The 13,458-nt window shown below is 39.0% G+C and overlaps 1 protein-coding gene across 7 annotated transcripts in view; it reads right to left on the minus strand.

Annotated features, from left to right (window-relative positions):
* The window catches only part of PLCE1 (phospholipase C epsilon 1), a 127,900-nt gene that overhangs the window by 57,736 nt on the left and 56,706 nt on the right, over positions 1–13,458 (minus strand). For 6 of the 7 annotated variants that reach the window (XM_083740822.1, XM_083740819.1, XM_083740820.1 and 3 more), the window contains one exon: positions 8,339–8,621. In XM_083740822.1, coding sequence (XP_083596948.1) covers positions 8,339–8,621 — 283 coding nt within the window. Of the gene's footprint in view, positions 1–5,294; positions 5,430–8,338; positions 8,622–13,458 lie in introns of those variants that run through there. The other variant, XM_083740824.1, reaches the window with a different exon arrangement.

Below are 13,458 nucleotides of genomic sequence, written 5' to 3' on the forward strand. Positions count from 1 at the left end.
CTTTGTGAAATCTTGGTTGGTTTTGATAAAGGCTAGCTACAATTTGTGTGCTCTTTAGCTAGTATGACTTTTTCTGCCTCTCTTATTTTTCAAATCTCACTTGCCTCTTGCCACCGCTCATAATTTTTGCACCACATACTTTTATATTTGCATATCAAGCTGCAAAGCCCTTCATTTTTCTTTTAAGCTAATTTTAGAAATAAGCATTCAACTTTTACAAACTGTGTGACTTTTGTTAATTCTCCAAACCAAGCACACTCATATTGACCTTTCTGGGTCATTGCTGAATTCCACAACACCAATAAGGTAATTTGGTTCACTGCAATATAGTCTATTTTACAAAACTGTCCAGTAAAGGTCCTAATACTAGTGATATACCTGTAAGATATGGGTTCATGGCCTTGTAACTCTATTCTTCCCTGAAATGTTCTATGCCACATCTGATCTGTCTGCCTAAATCTTCCAGTAAGATCTTTCTTTATACTTCTCACAATCTTTGTTCCAGCTTTGTTGCTGGAACTCAGTGCTACAGCTCTGCTGGTACAATGGACTTCTGTGCATGCTATAGACTCTCATCTCCTCCAACCCACAACATGCCCTCCAAATCAGTTCCACAGTTGCCAGAGGAGAGGACATGGAAGTCCTGGCATGCAGCAGAACTGAGGGTACACCACCTTTCATTTTCATACTTTAAAGTTATGTTTCTTCAAGATGCTACTGCAAAAAAAATTAAAAAATTACTTATGCTTTGCAGGCTGTGCAAAGATTAAAAAAGACTAATTCTGAATGAAATGCATAAGAAAGTAATCTCTCCAAGAACAGCCTGGTGTTTTGTATTAAGAAAGCCAGGATTTTGCTTGTTTTTAATGTTAGTCAAGTCTGCATAGACATACTGGGGACAAACAGGTTGTTCCAGTCTGATACACTATAAAATAACTTCTCTCAAGTGAGGACTGTAGGGAGGGAGGGATATTTGCTCTCATAACTAACTCTTAGGTCTAATCATGCCATCTAAAAACAAAGAAAATGTACCTCAGATAAGTTGTCGCTTGAACTGTTCTGAATCAGTCGGCCAGCAAGTTGCAATTAGTCCATGCTTGCCTAACCCTCAGTCAGAAAGCAATGGTTTAATGTCCTTGCCTTTTTAAAGTATCCACATAACTTACACATTATCTGAGAAATCCCATAGGATGAATGTGTCTCAGGCTTATAATTGCTAGTTACCCCCTCCCCCCTCCCAAAAAATAGGCACAATGGAGGATTAAAAAACCCTTTTTTGGCTGGCCTCATTCTTTAGTTCAGCTCTCTTGTCATTTTTGTGGCTGGAGAATTTGTATGTAATTTATATAAGTTTCCCTCTGTATGAAAGCCTGGGAATTTTTTAAAAACACACAAGGGAGTGTGAGCCAAGATTTTTTTTTTTTCATTTTTCTTGTCTTTTTTCTTGTAAGCTAGGTTCTCAATACTGCATCTCTGTTCTGTCGTTTCCCCTCCTACTTCATGTCTGTGTTCGCTAATAATGACTGCACATCAGGGTTTTACTTATTCCTATACATTAGCCTTCATAAACTTGGCTAGTGGCCTCCAGTTGCTGGCTGGCGTTGATGGAGACTTGTAGTCCAAAACATCTGGTGAACACCAGCCAGATTGGCAAAGGCTGCTCTATATATCAACAGAGGAATTCACTATTTCTTACAATCTTTACATTAAAAAATCTAGTTCATCAATGGTTGTTTTTTCTTTTCTTTTTACCCTGAACACATCACCATGTGTTACCATTGTATTTAGTGAAGTACATTGGTCACACGTTTCAGATCATGAGAGTTGGACATTTCAAGAAATTGTAACAGCATTTTCAGAAAGCTAGTATATTTAACCGGAACTTTGGTTTCAGCATTGTTGCCTGCTAAAATAACTCTAACCTAGATGTTCTTGACATAATTGCTTCTAATTTTAAACCAAAGCAGTGCAGATGAAGCTTGTAGAATTGTGACCCAGATTTAACATTTTTCAATTATTTAAAAATTGCTCAATACAACAGTCAGACATAATGAGGCACAGCAGTGTGGTAATAGCAATCACACTCTAAAAAAACAAGTAATGGTAAAAGTCAGGCTCTTCCTGCAGAGTTGAAAATTGCTTTGCTAAATTGTTTTGTGACCCCATTTTATAAATGATGTGATATAGTGCCTATTATATGAACAAAACATCTTGGGAAAACTCAGTGATATAATACAAAGCTGGAAAGGCAATCCTGCACTTTCTTTGAAGGTCACTTGGCATTGGCTTACGGTTATGGCCCCTAAACTAGAGATTAGTCAACTCTGATTTATAGGGTGCTTCTGAAAGGTGCTACAACAACTTACCTCACCAAAAATTAATGTAATAATAATCAAGAGTGTATCTGTTTCAACAGTGTCTCTGTTTCTATGGGGCTCTAGGATGCAGAAAGCTGAACACCCCACCCTCCAGCAACTTCATCCTTATATCCTGAATTTCTGTTCATCTCCTAACAGGATGCGGAGAGTACATCAGTCCAGGGGCTCATCAGGGCTAGAATTCAAGATCTGGTCTCACAGCCAGTCAATATATGTCACACACACAAAACTAACTAGACGAAGGTGTCTTCTACCTGCTTCAAGTCTTTGAACATACTCACAAAACAAATTTAGGAATTGAAGTCTCCCTTCCCAAAAAACTATTTCCACTAGCTTCGTCTACTGACCTCTACTGTCTCTTCTCCACCACCTATTTCCTTTGTCATGGCACCAATTTGGAACAACCACAAACGTGTGCCTGCTCTGCATGTGAATTGTGTATTTTAAGAGGCTGTTGTACAGAAACCAAACAGTGTAGCTTCCTTTGGTTTATTTTACTGACTTCATCAGTGCCAAAACAAAAGTAATTTTCAATAGTTGGTGATTTTCTGTCGTTTCCAAGGTGTTCCACAAAATAGAATGGGTGGGAAGGGAGAGTTACAACTTCTTTATTAATTCAGCAGGGCTTCTGTTTACAGAGCCTCTCCTCTTTCCAGAGGGGAAGGATTGTGAGTGGAAATTGCTTCCCGAGGTCACGGGGGGGGGGGCCTGGCCAGGCCCCCTGCATCACTGGAGTCCTGGGCCCCCGTCATGTCCCCCAGCCAGCCAATCCGGCTGGGTGAGGGGCACGGTTTAGTCACATTTAAACGGCTGCGGGCCCACGAGCTCTTCCTTGTTTTGTTCCTGCTTCCTCGGATCTGTTCACAGCTGATTTAGGTCTATTCCTTGAATGGGAACCAAAACTTTTATACTGAAGAAATTTGACTACTACTCATTCTGAATCCTGCAAGGGTAAATAAATGCTTGTTGTATGCGGCACTTGAAGCAGAGAAACAGTGGGTTTGGACAGACTCCTCTACCACATTTCTCCTGTACATCCTCTTCTCATAATGTTATTTTACTTTAAGAAAAATGTTGGGGCACCGTTACAAGCAACGTAATGTGCAATGTGAGCTTGCCCCCACTGAGTAAAGTGGAATATTATATTGGCATTTCAAATGATGTGGGGACTATTTTACTGGAAAACAAAATGCTTTAGTTTTGTTTTATTTATCAGATTTTTATACTGCCTTCCAATATAAAATTATCAGGGCAATTCACAAAGTTTAAATAGAGTAAACATACAATAAAATGTTTTCAAATGTTTCTAATGGAAGTAGGTTACTACTAAGGTTATTATTGCACTAGTGAAAGGAAAATAATAAATAGCATTTAGCTTTTCCATTTAAGATGACATTTCCTGTGCACACAAATGTGAAAAATTAATCACAAACCATAGGGCAATTAAAATTAGCCTAACTTTTATAATCTCCTATCACAATGACATCTGTTTGTGATATTATATAAGTATTATATCTTGCCATTCAAGTATTAAAACCGGACAGCTATTATTAGCCATCTTTCTGGAATCCCAAAGACAGTGCCAGTAATTCTGCAATACAACAGCTATGTAATTGAGCTTAGTGACTCAATACAGTCATCTTGATCCTGATCCTCCAGGGCATGGTTTGGATGTTCAAGACCATGCTGCAGGATCAGATATTCCCCCATTCACTCCTGCTTCCCTTCCCTTCCCCCTTCCACAGCTTACATAACCAATGATGTCCAAATGGAGCAAATTATGGTTAGAGCCAAACAGAAATTATCCGGCATGTGGGAGAATTCGTGGCTCCATGAGACTACCTTGAAACATGACTTGAAGGACTGGAAACATCTGAACTGGGCAGTGATTGTAACAGAAGGAATGCTTCAAGTGATATCTAAACCCATTATTCTTAAGGCTTGCATCACTCACAAATGTTAACATTTGTGCCCACACCACAACAAACAAGATATTAAGGGAGTGGAAATGTGTCACTAAGAATTGTAGCAGTGTGAAATAGAGAGAAATTTGATTCAGTTCATACTTAAGGCAAATATATCCAATTCTCACTTCCTGAAACAATATGTAGACTGAAATATGTAGACTGAATTTTGCAATGTTGTTCTCCAACCAAGTAATATGTACCAAAATGCATATACAAAGTAAAGTGTGCATAAAATGCATTGTATTAGAGAAAATTGCTTGCAAATGTATATGCTGGGCAAAACTGCACAGGAAAAAATGTGCATATTAGGAGAAATTCATGCTAAAATGGTGAAGGATTTATATGAGAACTTCTTAGAAAAAGAACTTGCAAATTGATATGGAAACATGGAGAACTGAACTTAAGATCAGAAAAACGAGAAACTGAAATTGACAAAATCACCCTTCCTAGTTTTGAAGTCAACTGCAACTGTACAAGTCAGCCCCTGGGATTAAATACTTGCAAATTATTCCAAATAACATTTGTTTGTTAGCAGAGAGAACATGTTTTATCTGTTAACGCGATTTTCTGAACGAAACATCCAGTGAGAGTTAGCGACACCCGTAGAAAATGGCTAAACAACATTACACTTGTTTAGTAGAGGAATGTTTAGGCTCATGCATTTCAATGTTTACTTATATTAGGTGCAAGTGTCACAGGCTTGCTTGTTGTTTAAGCATAAAGGCTGTGATCAGAAAACCATGAATTCGCTAACAGGCAACTAAGAAAAAGCAAATGCTGTATCTATATGTCAGGTGTTCCTTTCCATGGTTAGTAAAGGAAACCTGTACCCAGGTCACAGTACATGACAGTAAAAACAACCTCCTCTTATCTCCATCTCAGAAACTTTTTTTTTTCATTTTAAATTTAAAAGTCAGCGGCATATAGGCCATAGGAATATTAAGCTTACCAGTAAACAGGGTTGCTCTTTTGATTTCCTTCTAAAATTCCAGAAGGACCGATACTTTCAAAAGCAGAAGAATATCACACACTGCACTTGTTTGTCCTAGCTGTCAGGAACAGCTGCTCAGTCTGAAACTATGAACTGTCAAAATGCACAACTAGCATGCTTTGTTTAAGCCACAAAGAAGACATGCGGAAAGGTCAGGTTACCCACTTCCCAGATAAAAACTGAAACGCTAAGAATCCAACGGGAGGTATTTTACATTTAAGGACAGGTAGACATTCCTACTAAGAGGAGTAATCCAATCTACAAGAAATCCAAGTCAAAGTATTTGTAAACCTGTTTGACAGTACGATTGAATATACATGCCCAATCAGAAGCACGCTCCAGTGACTACAATGAGACTACTCCCAAGTAAGTGTGTGTCAGATTAGTGTCTTAGTCACACACACAAAATAAGAACACTGACATCTCATGGAAATCAATGGGACTTAGACTGCAATCTTATACAGTATCAACTTACCTGGGAGTAAGTCACTGAATTGAATGGGACATACTTCTGAGTAAACATGTATAGGATTGTGCTCCAGAACATGTCTTGGAACTGCACACCTTGTAATCAATAATACTAAATTGATCTTAACATGCAGGTAATATAATTTTTTTAACCTGGGGGTGTCCTAACCTGTAGACCTCAATATGTTGCTTAATTACAGCTTCCACCATCTCTGGCTGATCACCACTGGACACAGCTTATCCAACCCTCAGTCAAAATAATTATTTCACATCTAATACATACTGGTAAATTGGTTTAAATCAGCATTCATAATGTTATTTCTGTGTTTGAAAAAGGGCGGCTAGTTTCAATGAGTACAGAGTTATTTTATCAAGTATTCCATTTTTGGTTTATGAAAAAAAGTTTTAAAAACATATGAAGATAAACAAAGTCTCATAAAGGAGAGTGGCAGAGGTTCACACAATACATCATTAATTTTAGGGCTTGTTCACATAGGATATTATTTAACTGTTAATGCATTCCCACCCCCCTTTGGAATTAGACCAGAGGAGGGCACATCTGCACATATTTGAATCTGTATATAAGAAGCAACTTCAGTCTTTTCCATTCATACTAGTAGGTATTCCCTTTCTAATTTGTTGATTCTATTACACCAATTAAGTACTGACAGGGCATTCATGCAAATAGTTGTGTGCATATATCCGTTCCTCCATTCAGGAGCACACCAGAAATAGTTATGAGCATGGCTGGAAAACAAATGAAGGAATTAGTAGCCATTAAAATGGAAGTAACAGAAAGTGATGATTGAAGCTAGCCACTCCAAAATACTGAAATAAATGATATGCAACGCCCGAGTGCAGCAGTTTGGAGCCTGATTTCCCTCCTTATCAGATTATCCCCATATCTAGAAAGAGATAATCATCTCCTTTGATCATAGGGTTAGGAAACAGCAAAAAAGCATATCACTACATAAGAAATATTTATTAAGTTAAATCTTCCATTTTTAATATGCTAAACAAGTGCATGATAGATTCTTGAGGTCATAGAATCATAGATTTGTAGAGCCAATATTAAGAAAAGAGATTTGAGTGTGGAAAGTGAAACGGAAGGGCAGAAAGAAGCTCAGAAACAGATGACAGTCATGTTGCCAGATCCCAGATCCTGCTTATCTGCTGTCAGAAGGGGGGCAATTTGTGTGCAATAAACAGCAGGAAAGGATGGCTTAACAATTCCCCTGCCTCTTTTGCACTTCCAGGGTTCTAGACCTGCAAAATCATGGCAGGAGGGTGGGGGAGAGAAGCTGCAGTTTTCCCCACAGATTGCCTCCTTACAACCTCCTTTGCAGTGCAAAAGCTGCAGTCAAGGTATGGAAACATAGATTAGCCATGTAATATGTAGTTCAGGCCTTAGTAAGCTACATATTTCTTCCACAAAACAAAGGGTGAAGAGCAAAGTATATCTAGGTCATTTTGCACATCAATGCATTCACCCATCTACAACAGAGGTACTTAAATATAACAATATTTATCCATCACAGCTTCCTGTTAACAATCTATGCACTAAAAATGGAAAATGTATTTATTTGATCCCTGTTTTTATAAATCTTTTGACAAAAGACCCGTTAACATTCAGGAACATAAACAATCTTGGCTATTTGATACAGAGACAGAAATATATTTTGAGTGTATCCAAAACAGTTATGACCTGCTCTGTTCTTTAACTCCAAACTCATTAAGGCCTGCTCTAACCCCACTACTTCACCTAATGTAAGCATATTTGAAACACAGTATCTTTATATAGTGGTGTGCTGACATTATAATCTAAAGTGTTTTACAATCCTTTAAAAGCAAGAAATTCTAGATGTACACCTACGCACTTCTAACCTACTCAACAATGCAATGGCATGACTTGCCCTATATAGAAACCAGGATAGTTGACCCGTGGACTTTTAGCTTTAATGCATGTGCAATACGTTTGGGGTCATTAAGGAACTGACTGCAGAGCATAAAAGCAAAAGACCAAAATCAAGCTGCCCGCTGAACGGTAATGGACACTATCTGATTATGTCAACTCGGCCTTTGCATGCAATGCTTATGCTAGTGTTCTGAGCATTTCTTGTCTCCCCCCCCCCCCCAAAAAAAAAACCCCACTTCAAGTGTCCAATTAAAATAAAATAAAACTACAAAAAAAAGTAGAATCTTTGTAAGCAGAGAATTATACAATCTTAATTCTGGAATGTGAAAGCCTTTGGCTCCCATGTAAGCGAAATAAAAACTTTGGATCTACTGCTTAAGAGTAGACTCACTGAAATCAATGGGATTACTCTAAGCATGACTAAGTCTGGATCTGACCCACTGATTTAACACACATGGAATTATTTAAATATATACAATGTTATTTTGAATTCTTAGAACTTGGGGAGAGCATACAATCAGTCCAATAAGTTTATCATCTCCAATTTGGAGAAGAATTTGAGGCCGTAGGAGCTCCCCATTGCCACACTGTCAAAGATGATTAAACTTCCCTTAATTACCTTTTAGCATGGTCTTTCCAGTTGATCCTCCTAAAATATTTAGAGTACCACTTCTAGCTCCCAGTGACGTGGTTGCTTCTAGTAGAGCACCAGTGATAAAATTGGAAAGGGAAGTCCTTTGTAAAGTAGCACGGTATTCAGGAGCTCTTTGAAAACATGGTGCTACGCAAGGGCCGTTGCCTCTGCAGCACCAGTCTGCATGGTGTTGAGGTGTTAGTGGTTCCCTCAAAGGGTAGCAAAAATATTCTGAAGAGTCTTCTGTTCCTTTTACTGACCTGAAGATCTGTGAAACACAAAGAGAGAGAGAGAAATTAATTTGACACTTGGTAGAAGAACAAATAGTCTATTAAAATGCTGACCTTATGTATTGCACTAAAACGTTATTTGAATCAAAGGTTATCTGATCACGGCTGTAAATGAAATTAAATGAAAAGAAGTGTTGCAGAAACAATAGACTGAGGAGGTCTCTCTGCAGCAAATGGTGGGTTTTAAAGGAGTATTTGAAGAAAGGGAGAGGTGGCGGAAGGAAAAAATCCCAGCATAAACAAACATCAGGAGAGAACAGATAGAGTTGTTTGAGGAAGTAGTCTCTCTGAACATACCTGTGAGATGCTGAGAGGAGTCGAGTAGGAGGAGTGGAGGTTACAAGAGGTAAGAACAGAAAAACAGGATGTGACAGACCTGTGGAGACTTCTGAAAGTAGCAACAAGGAGTTTGGAAGAGTGCAGGAGGGAATAGGGAACCTGTGCAGGGATCTGAGGCAGGGCTTCACATTGTCTAAGTAACAAGCCAGGTAAATGATTTTAGCGACAGGATTCTGGGGACTTGAATGAATGGCCACTTGTTTTGTCCTTTTTAACACAGCTAGCTGTCATGGGAGCTTAATGGCACTGGGCGTTTTTATGGGTGTAGTCTCTAAAATGACACATCATGCTCTTGTTGAATCTAGAGGCCTGAACTCCTCCTAGTGTCTCAAAAACCCTAGGCTTAAAAAACAAAACCTAAAATTCTAAATTGCTTCCGATAGAAGGGATTCACAACAAAGGAGTGCTATTCCTTCAACTTGTGCATTTCAACATACTAGTTTATATAAAATATCATTTATGGTATATTTCAAGAACTGATAATTAGTGCATTTGTTAATGTATAAAGTCAACCATTTCTGTAAGTCCTGCTTCCATTGTCTGACAGACAGAATTGATTTGCCAACTAAGGATAGCATATTGTGTATTTTGTTTAAATGGGCTGTGGCCCACTAAAGCCCACAGTATACCGTATATACTTTTAGTCTTCAAGGAGCCACAAGATCCTTCATTCTTTATAAAATAAATAATTCAGAATGTATTTGCAAAGTCACCCCTAGATACTGTTATTTAGTAAGCCAGAAGACAGTATTTGTGACACATAAGGTTGAGACAACCTGACCTTTAAAGATTATCTTTTTCTGCAGAGCAGAAATCAACCAGCAGAATCAATCATATTCTTAATTACTACAAGATAATATATAGGGTGTAAGTCAATTGTAGAGCAACAGTATTTTCCCATGGTGGCTTCCAACATTTTAAATAATTTAGAACTATATACAAAGTAATCACAATAAGAAGAAAAGTAGTTCTAAACACTTCTATTTCACTTACTTCTTTTCAATATAGCACAGCCACACAGGTATAAGAAAAAGAATTAAGAGAACAAGCTGAAGGCTCCAAGCAGCTTGTCCACATCGTAAGGCTGCACAAACGACACCCATGTCCTGGCTACATCCATCTCTGACTCTGCCAAAACTGTGGCATCCAAGTTGGAGCCAACATGAGTGATTTATCTGCAAAATGCAATGAAAACTGGTCGCAGTGATCCTCTGAGGACTCTTAACACTTGGTTATCTCTAGACCTTTATACAAAAAGTTCTTCATTGCTCAAAAGTGTTCTGCTGGCAGGGAAGTACGTTTCTTTTTCATTGCCACGATCACCACGGAATCCCTACAATTGTTTTTTATTTGTCTCTGGTAGCACTCATTACAAGTTTCCCCTATTCCCTTTCCACTCCCTGCACCGTAGTCCAGTTGTCATCAGCTTTCCAGAATATCAGGCAGCTGACTTTACAATTGGGTCAAAGACGTTTCAGGAGGATTGCACCAACAGACTAAGCCTATCCCTGACTGTGACTAGAGCTTCCACAAAATGGCCAGTTAAAACATGTAGGAAAAGCCCCCAGGGACCTCAGGGAACCTTCTGGATTCGTCAGCCTTTAAGAGTAGACCACAGCAATTGGTTCTCCATCCCTGCAAGCATTGTGACCTCAGGTGTGACGCAGCTCCTACAGTGGTTGCAGGGCCTGCCAATCAGCTGATAGGTGGCTCCTGCAAAGCTCTGTGACTTGCAACAAGGCCCAAAGTCCTGGGACTGTTGGTGCTTCCAAACCCATGCCTTTGCAAGCATTGATGACCACAGCAGCACTTGCAGAGGGTCTTGGCTTTGCAAGTATGACAACCGGCTCATTCTTGTTGGTGGTGCCTGAAAAATGCTGAGCCTTTCCCACTATAGTTTGAAACCATGTGGGCAAAAGAAAACAGGGTCACATGACAACATAGTGAGCCCACAATGACCTGTGGAGAGAGGGAAAGATCCAGCCCATGGACTGTATTCAATTCCTCCCCTCTGATCTGGGTCTTGCTCTTGTCCCAGCCCCATTCAAATGAGGAGGAATGACTGCTGGGAGGAGCACAGAGAGAGGAAATGCCATGGTGTATCTGCAACAGCAGGACTGGACGCCTTCATCAGCCCCAGCTGCAACAAAAAATGTCTCTCCCTTATCGGTCTCTACAGCCACAGCTGGTGCTGCAAGCATCCAACAGTTTGACTTCACCCCCAAAGGTGCACTCCATTGTCTCCCAAGACAGACAGATGCCAACCAATCTGAATGCTCACTGTGGCATATGGTTTTAAAAGAAAATAGAACAAATCATAAAATCATCATTTTAAAAGATAAAACCGTAGAAATAAAATCAGAACCAAACTAAACACCTCAATAAAACAAAAGACTCAGAGAAATAAAAGTGTGTAGTTCAGCTTGGGTTGAAAAGACAACACGTTCAGGACCAGGAAAACCATCCTGGGAAGGGCATTCCAAAGCTGGTGTGCCACTACCAAAAAAAGAGGAGACCACTAAATCCAGCCACATTCCACCTCACTTTCAGGGGTATAGAAGGCAGAGGAAGATCTTACTACGTATCAGGAAAAGGCACCAAGGTTCCTAAGAGCAAAAAACAAACAAAAACACCAGCACTCCAGATTATGCTCGGAAAGAAGGAGCAGTCCAGCTGTTTTAAAACGGACAAGTATGTTTTTTAAAATCTGAAATACATGGGGGGATGGTGTCTTTCCCGTTATTAGCTGCACAATGGCAAACAGTGCTGAAAGTATGCAAAATGCCCCAGCATTTAACTATGCAGCAGTCTTCATCTCACCATCCTTTTTGCCTTTTTTCAATCAATCATCCCTAGTATACCTCTGTTACTTGCATAAGAAGTCTTCTTTTCTCTGAAAGTATTTGGCTAGCAAAAATAATTTCTAACGGCGGTAGTTGCTTTCCAAAACCTTTTAATGAAGTTGATATCTGTTGCTTATGCTGCATTCAAGTTTTTCTTAACTGCTAAAACAAAGAAACCTTTTGTTTGGAGAGAGAGGCGACAGTGGCTTGCTGCAAAGATGATATAAAGAATAATAATGTTAATCTCTAGTGCATGGAAGGAGACATTGGGGCACTTAACTGTCTCCAAAAATGCGCATTTCACCAACTGTTTTCAAAATAGTGTCTGGTTTTCTGCAGTGTACAAGAACTCTGCTCAATTATATGCAGAGATGTAGGTTAGAGACAGGTAAATGAAGCACATGCTCTTCTGGAACCTGATGTCCAAAGAAAATGACAAGTGTAAGTAAAGAAAGAAAAGTATATTTTAGTTGACAGTGTTTAACCATACAGCCATGTGAATTTCAGAGGAGAGATTATATATATTTCAATAAAGTGTTGCCTGGCAAGTTTCCAGGCCAACTTCAGCACACATGCACTCATCACTCTCTGTTACTGTAAGAAAAACTATAAGGAACTGGGACAGAATAGTGGTTGGCAGTGTCAGCGATGAGCCAAGAATCTAAAGTGCTACATAAATGCCAAGAATAAGGATAAGAGTCACCAGATGAGAGTCAATGCTAGAATTCTGGAAGGAATTGCAAACGATGGGCAAGGGGGCTACTTTCATCAGAGAGAAAAATACAAATTATTTCCATACATTATCTGGCTAGGGAGCAAAAGATATAGAACAAGGATATAGTGTTCTCCAAAGATCTAACTGCACATTTCATGCAGACATGTTTAAACAAAATGAAACCCACCTTCACCACAAAAACACACTTTCAAATGGGATTATCTAACAAAACAACAGCAAAAAATAATCATCATTCTCTCCTTGCTTCAAGACATTTCCTCAAATTCCTTCCTTTCCCAAACATGTGTTTTGAACCCCATGCAGGATGAAAGTATATTGAAGCGGATTTGGAAAAGGAATAGCATCAAGTCCCCACTATCACTATTGCTGCTTATCTTCAAATTGCTCGGCCCCATGAAAGCTTTTCCTGGAATAAAAGAGGGATAATGGTTTTAACTACATGCATTCACATGCAACATGTAGTTCGTTAGGCTCCATTTAAGTGAACCTGAATGTCATTATTCTTAAGGAACTTTATTTCATCTTTAAACAAAACAAAATAAAAAACCTTTCTTATAAGGTATTGCAAATGAAAATATTGTTATATGTTTGTGGGTGCCAGATTCCCCCAAATTCCTGGGTCCAGTAAGTGTTAGAATTTAATTAAGGTTTGGAGTATTAAGCAGGATGCCAGACACTGAACCTGTGGATTTAGCAAGTGTTAGAATATAAGCCAGGCTGGCTCCAGTAAGTGTTGGAAGTGTAAAGAAAAAGAAGGCACATTTTTTTATATGTGGCGGAATTGTAAAAAAATTAAAAATCATTGGGAAATGATTTATAATGAAATGAATGTTTAAGACAACCTTTGTTAAAAGACCAGAAGCCTTTTTGCTAGGCATTACAGGTCAAGATCTGCCA

This window comes from Podarcis gaigeae (assembly GCF_964106915.1).
Source record: "Podarcis gaigeae genome assembly, chromosome: 5".
NCBI lineage: Eukaryota > Metazoa > Chordata > Lepidosauria > Squamata > Lacertidae > Podarcis > Podarcis gaigeae.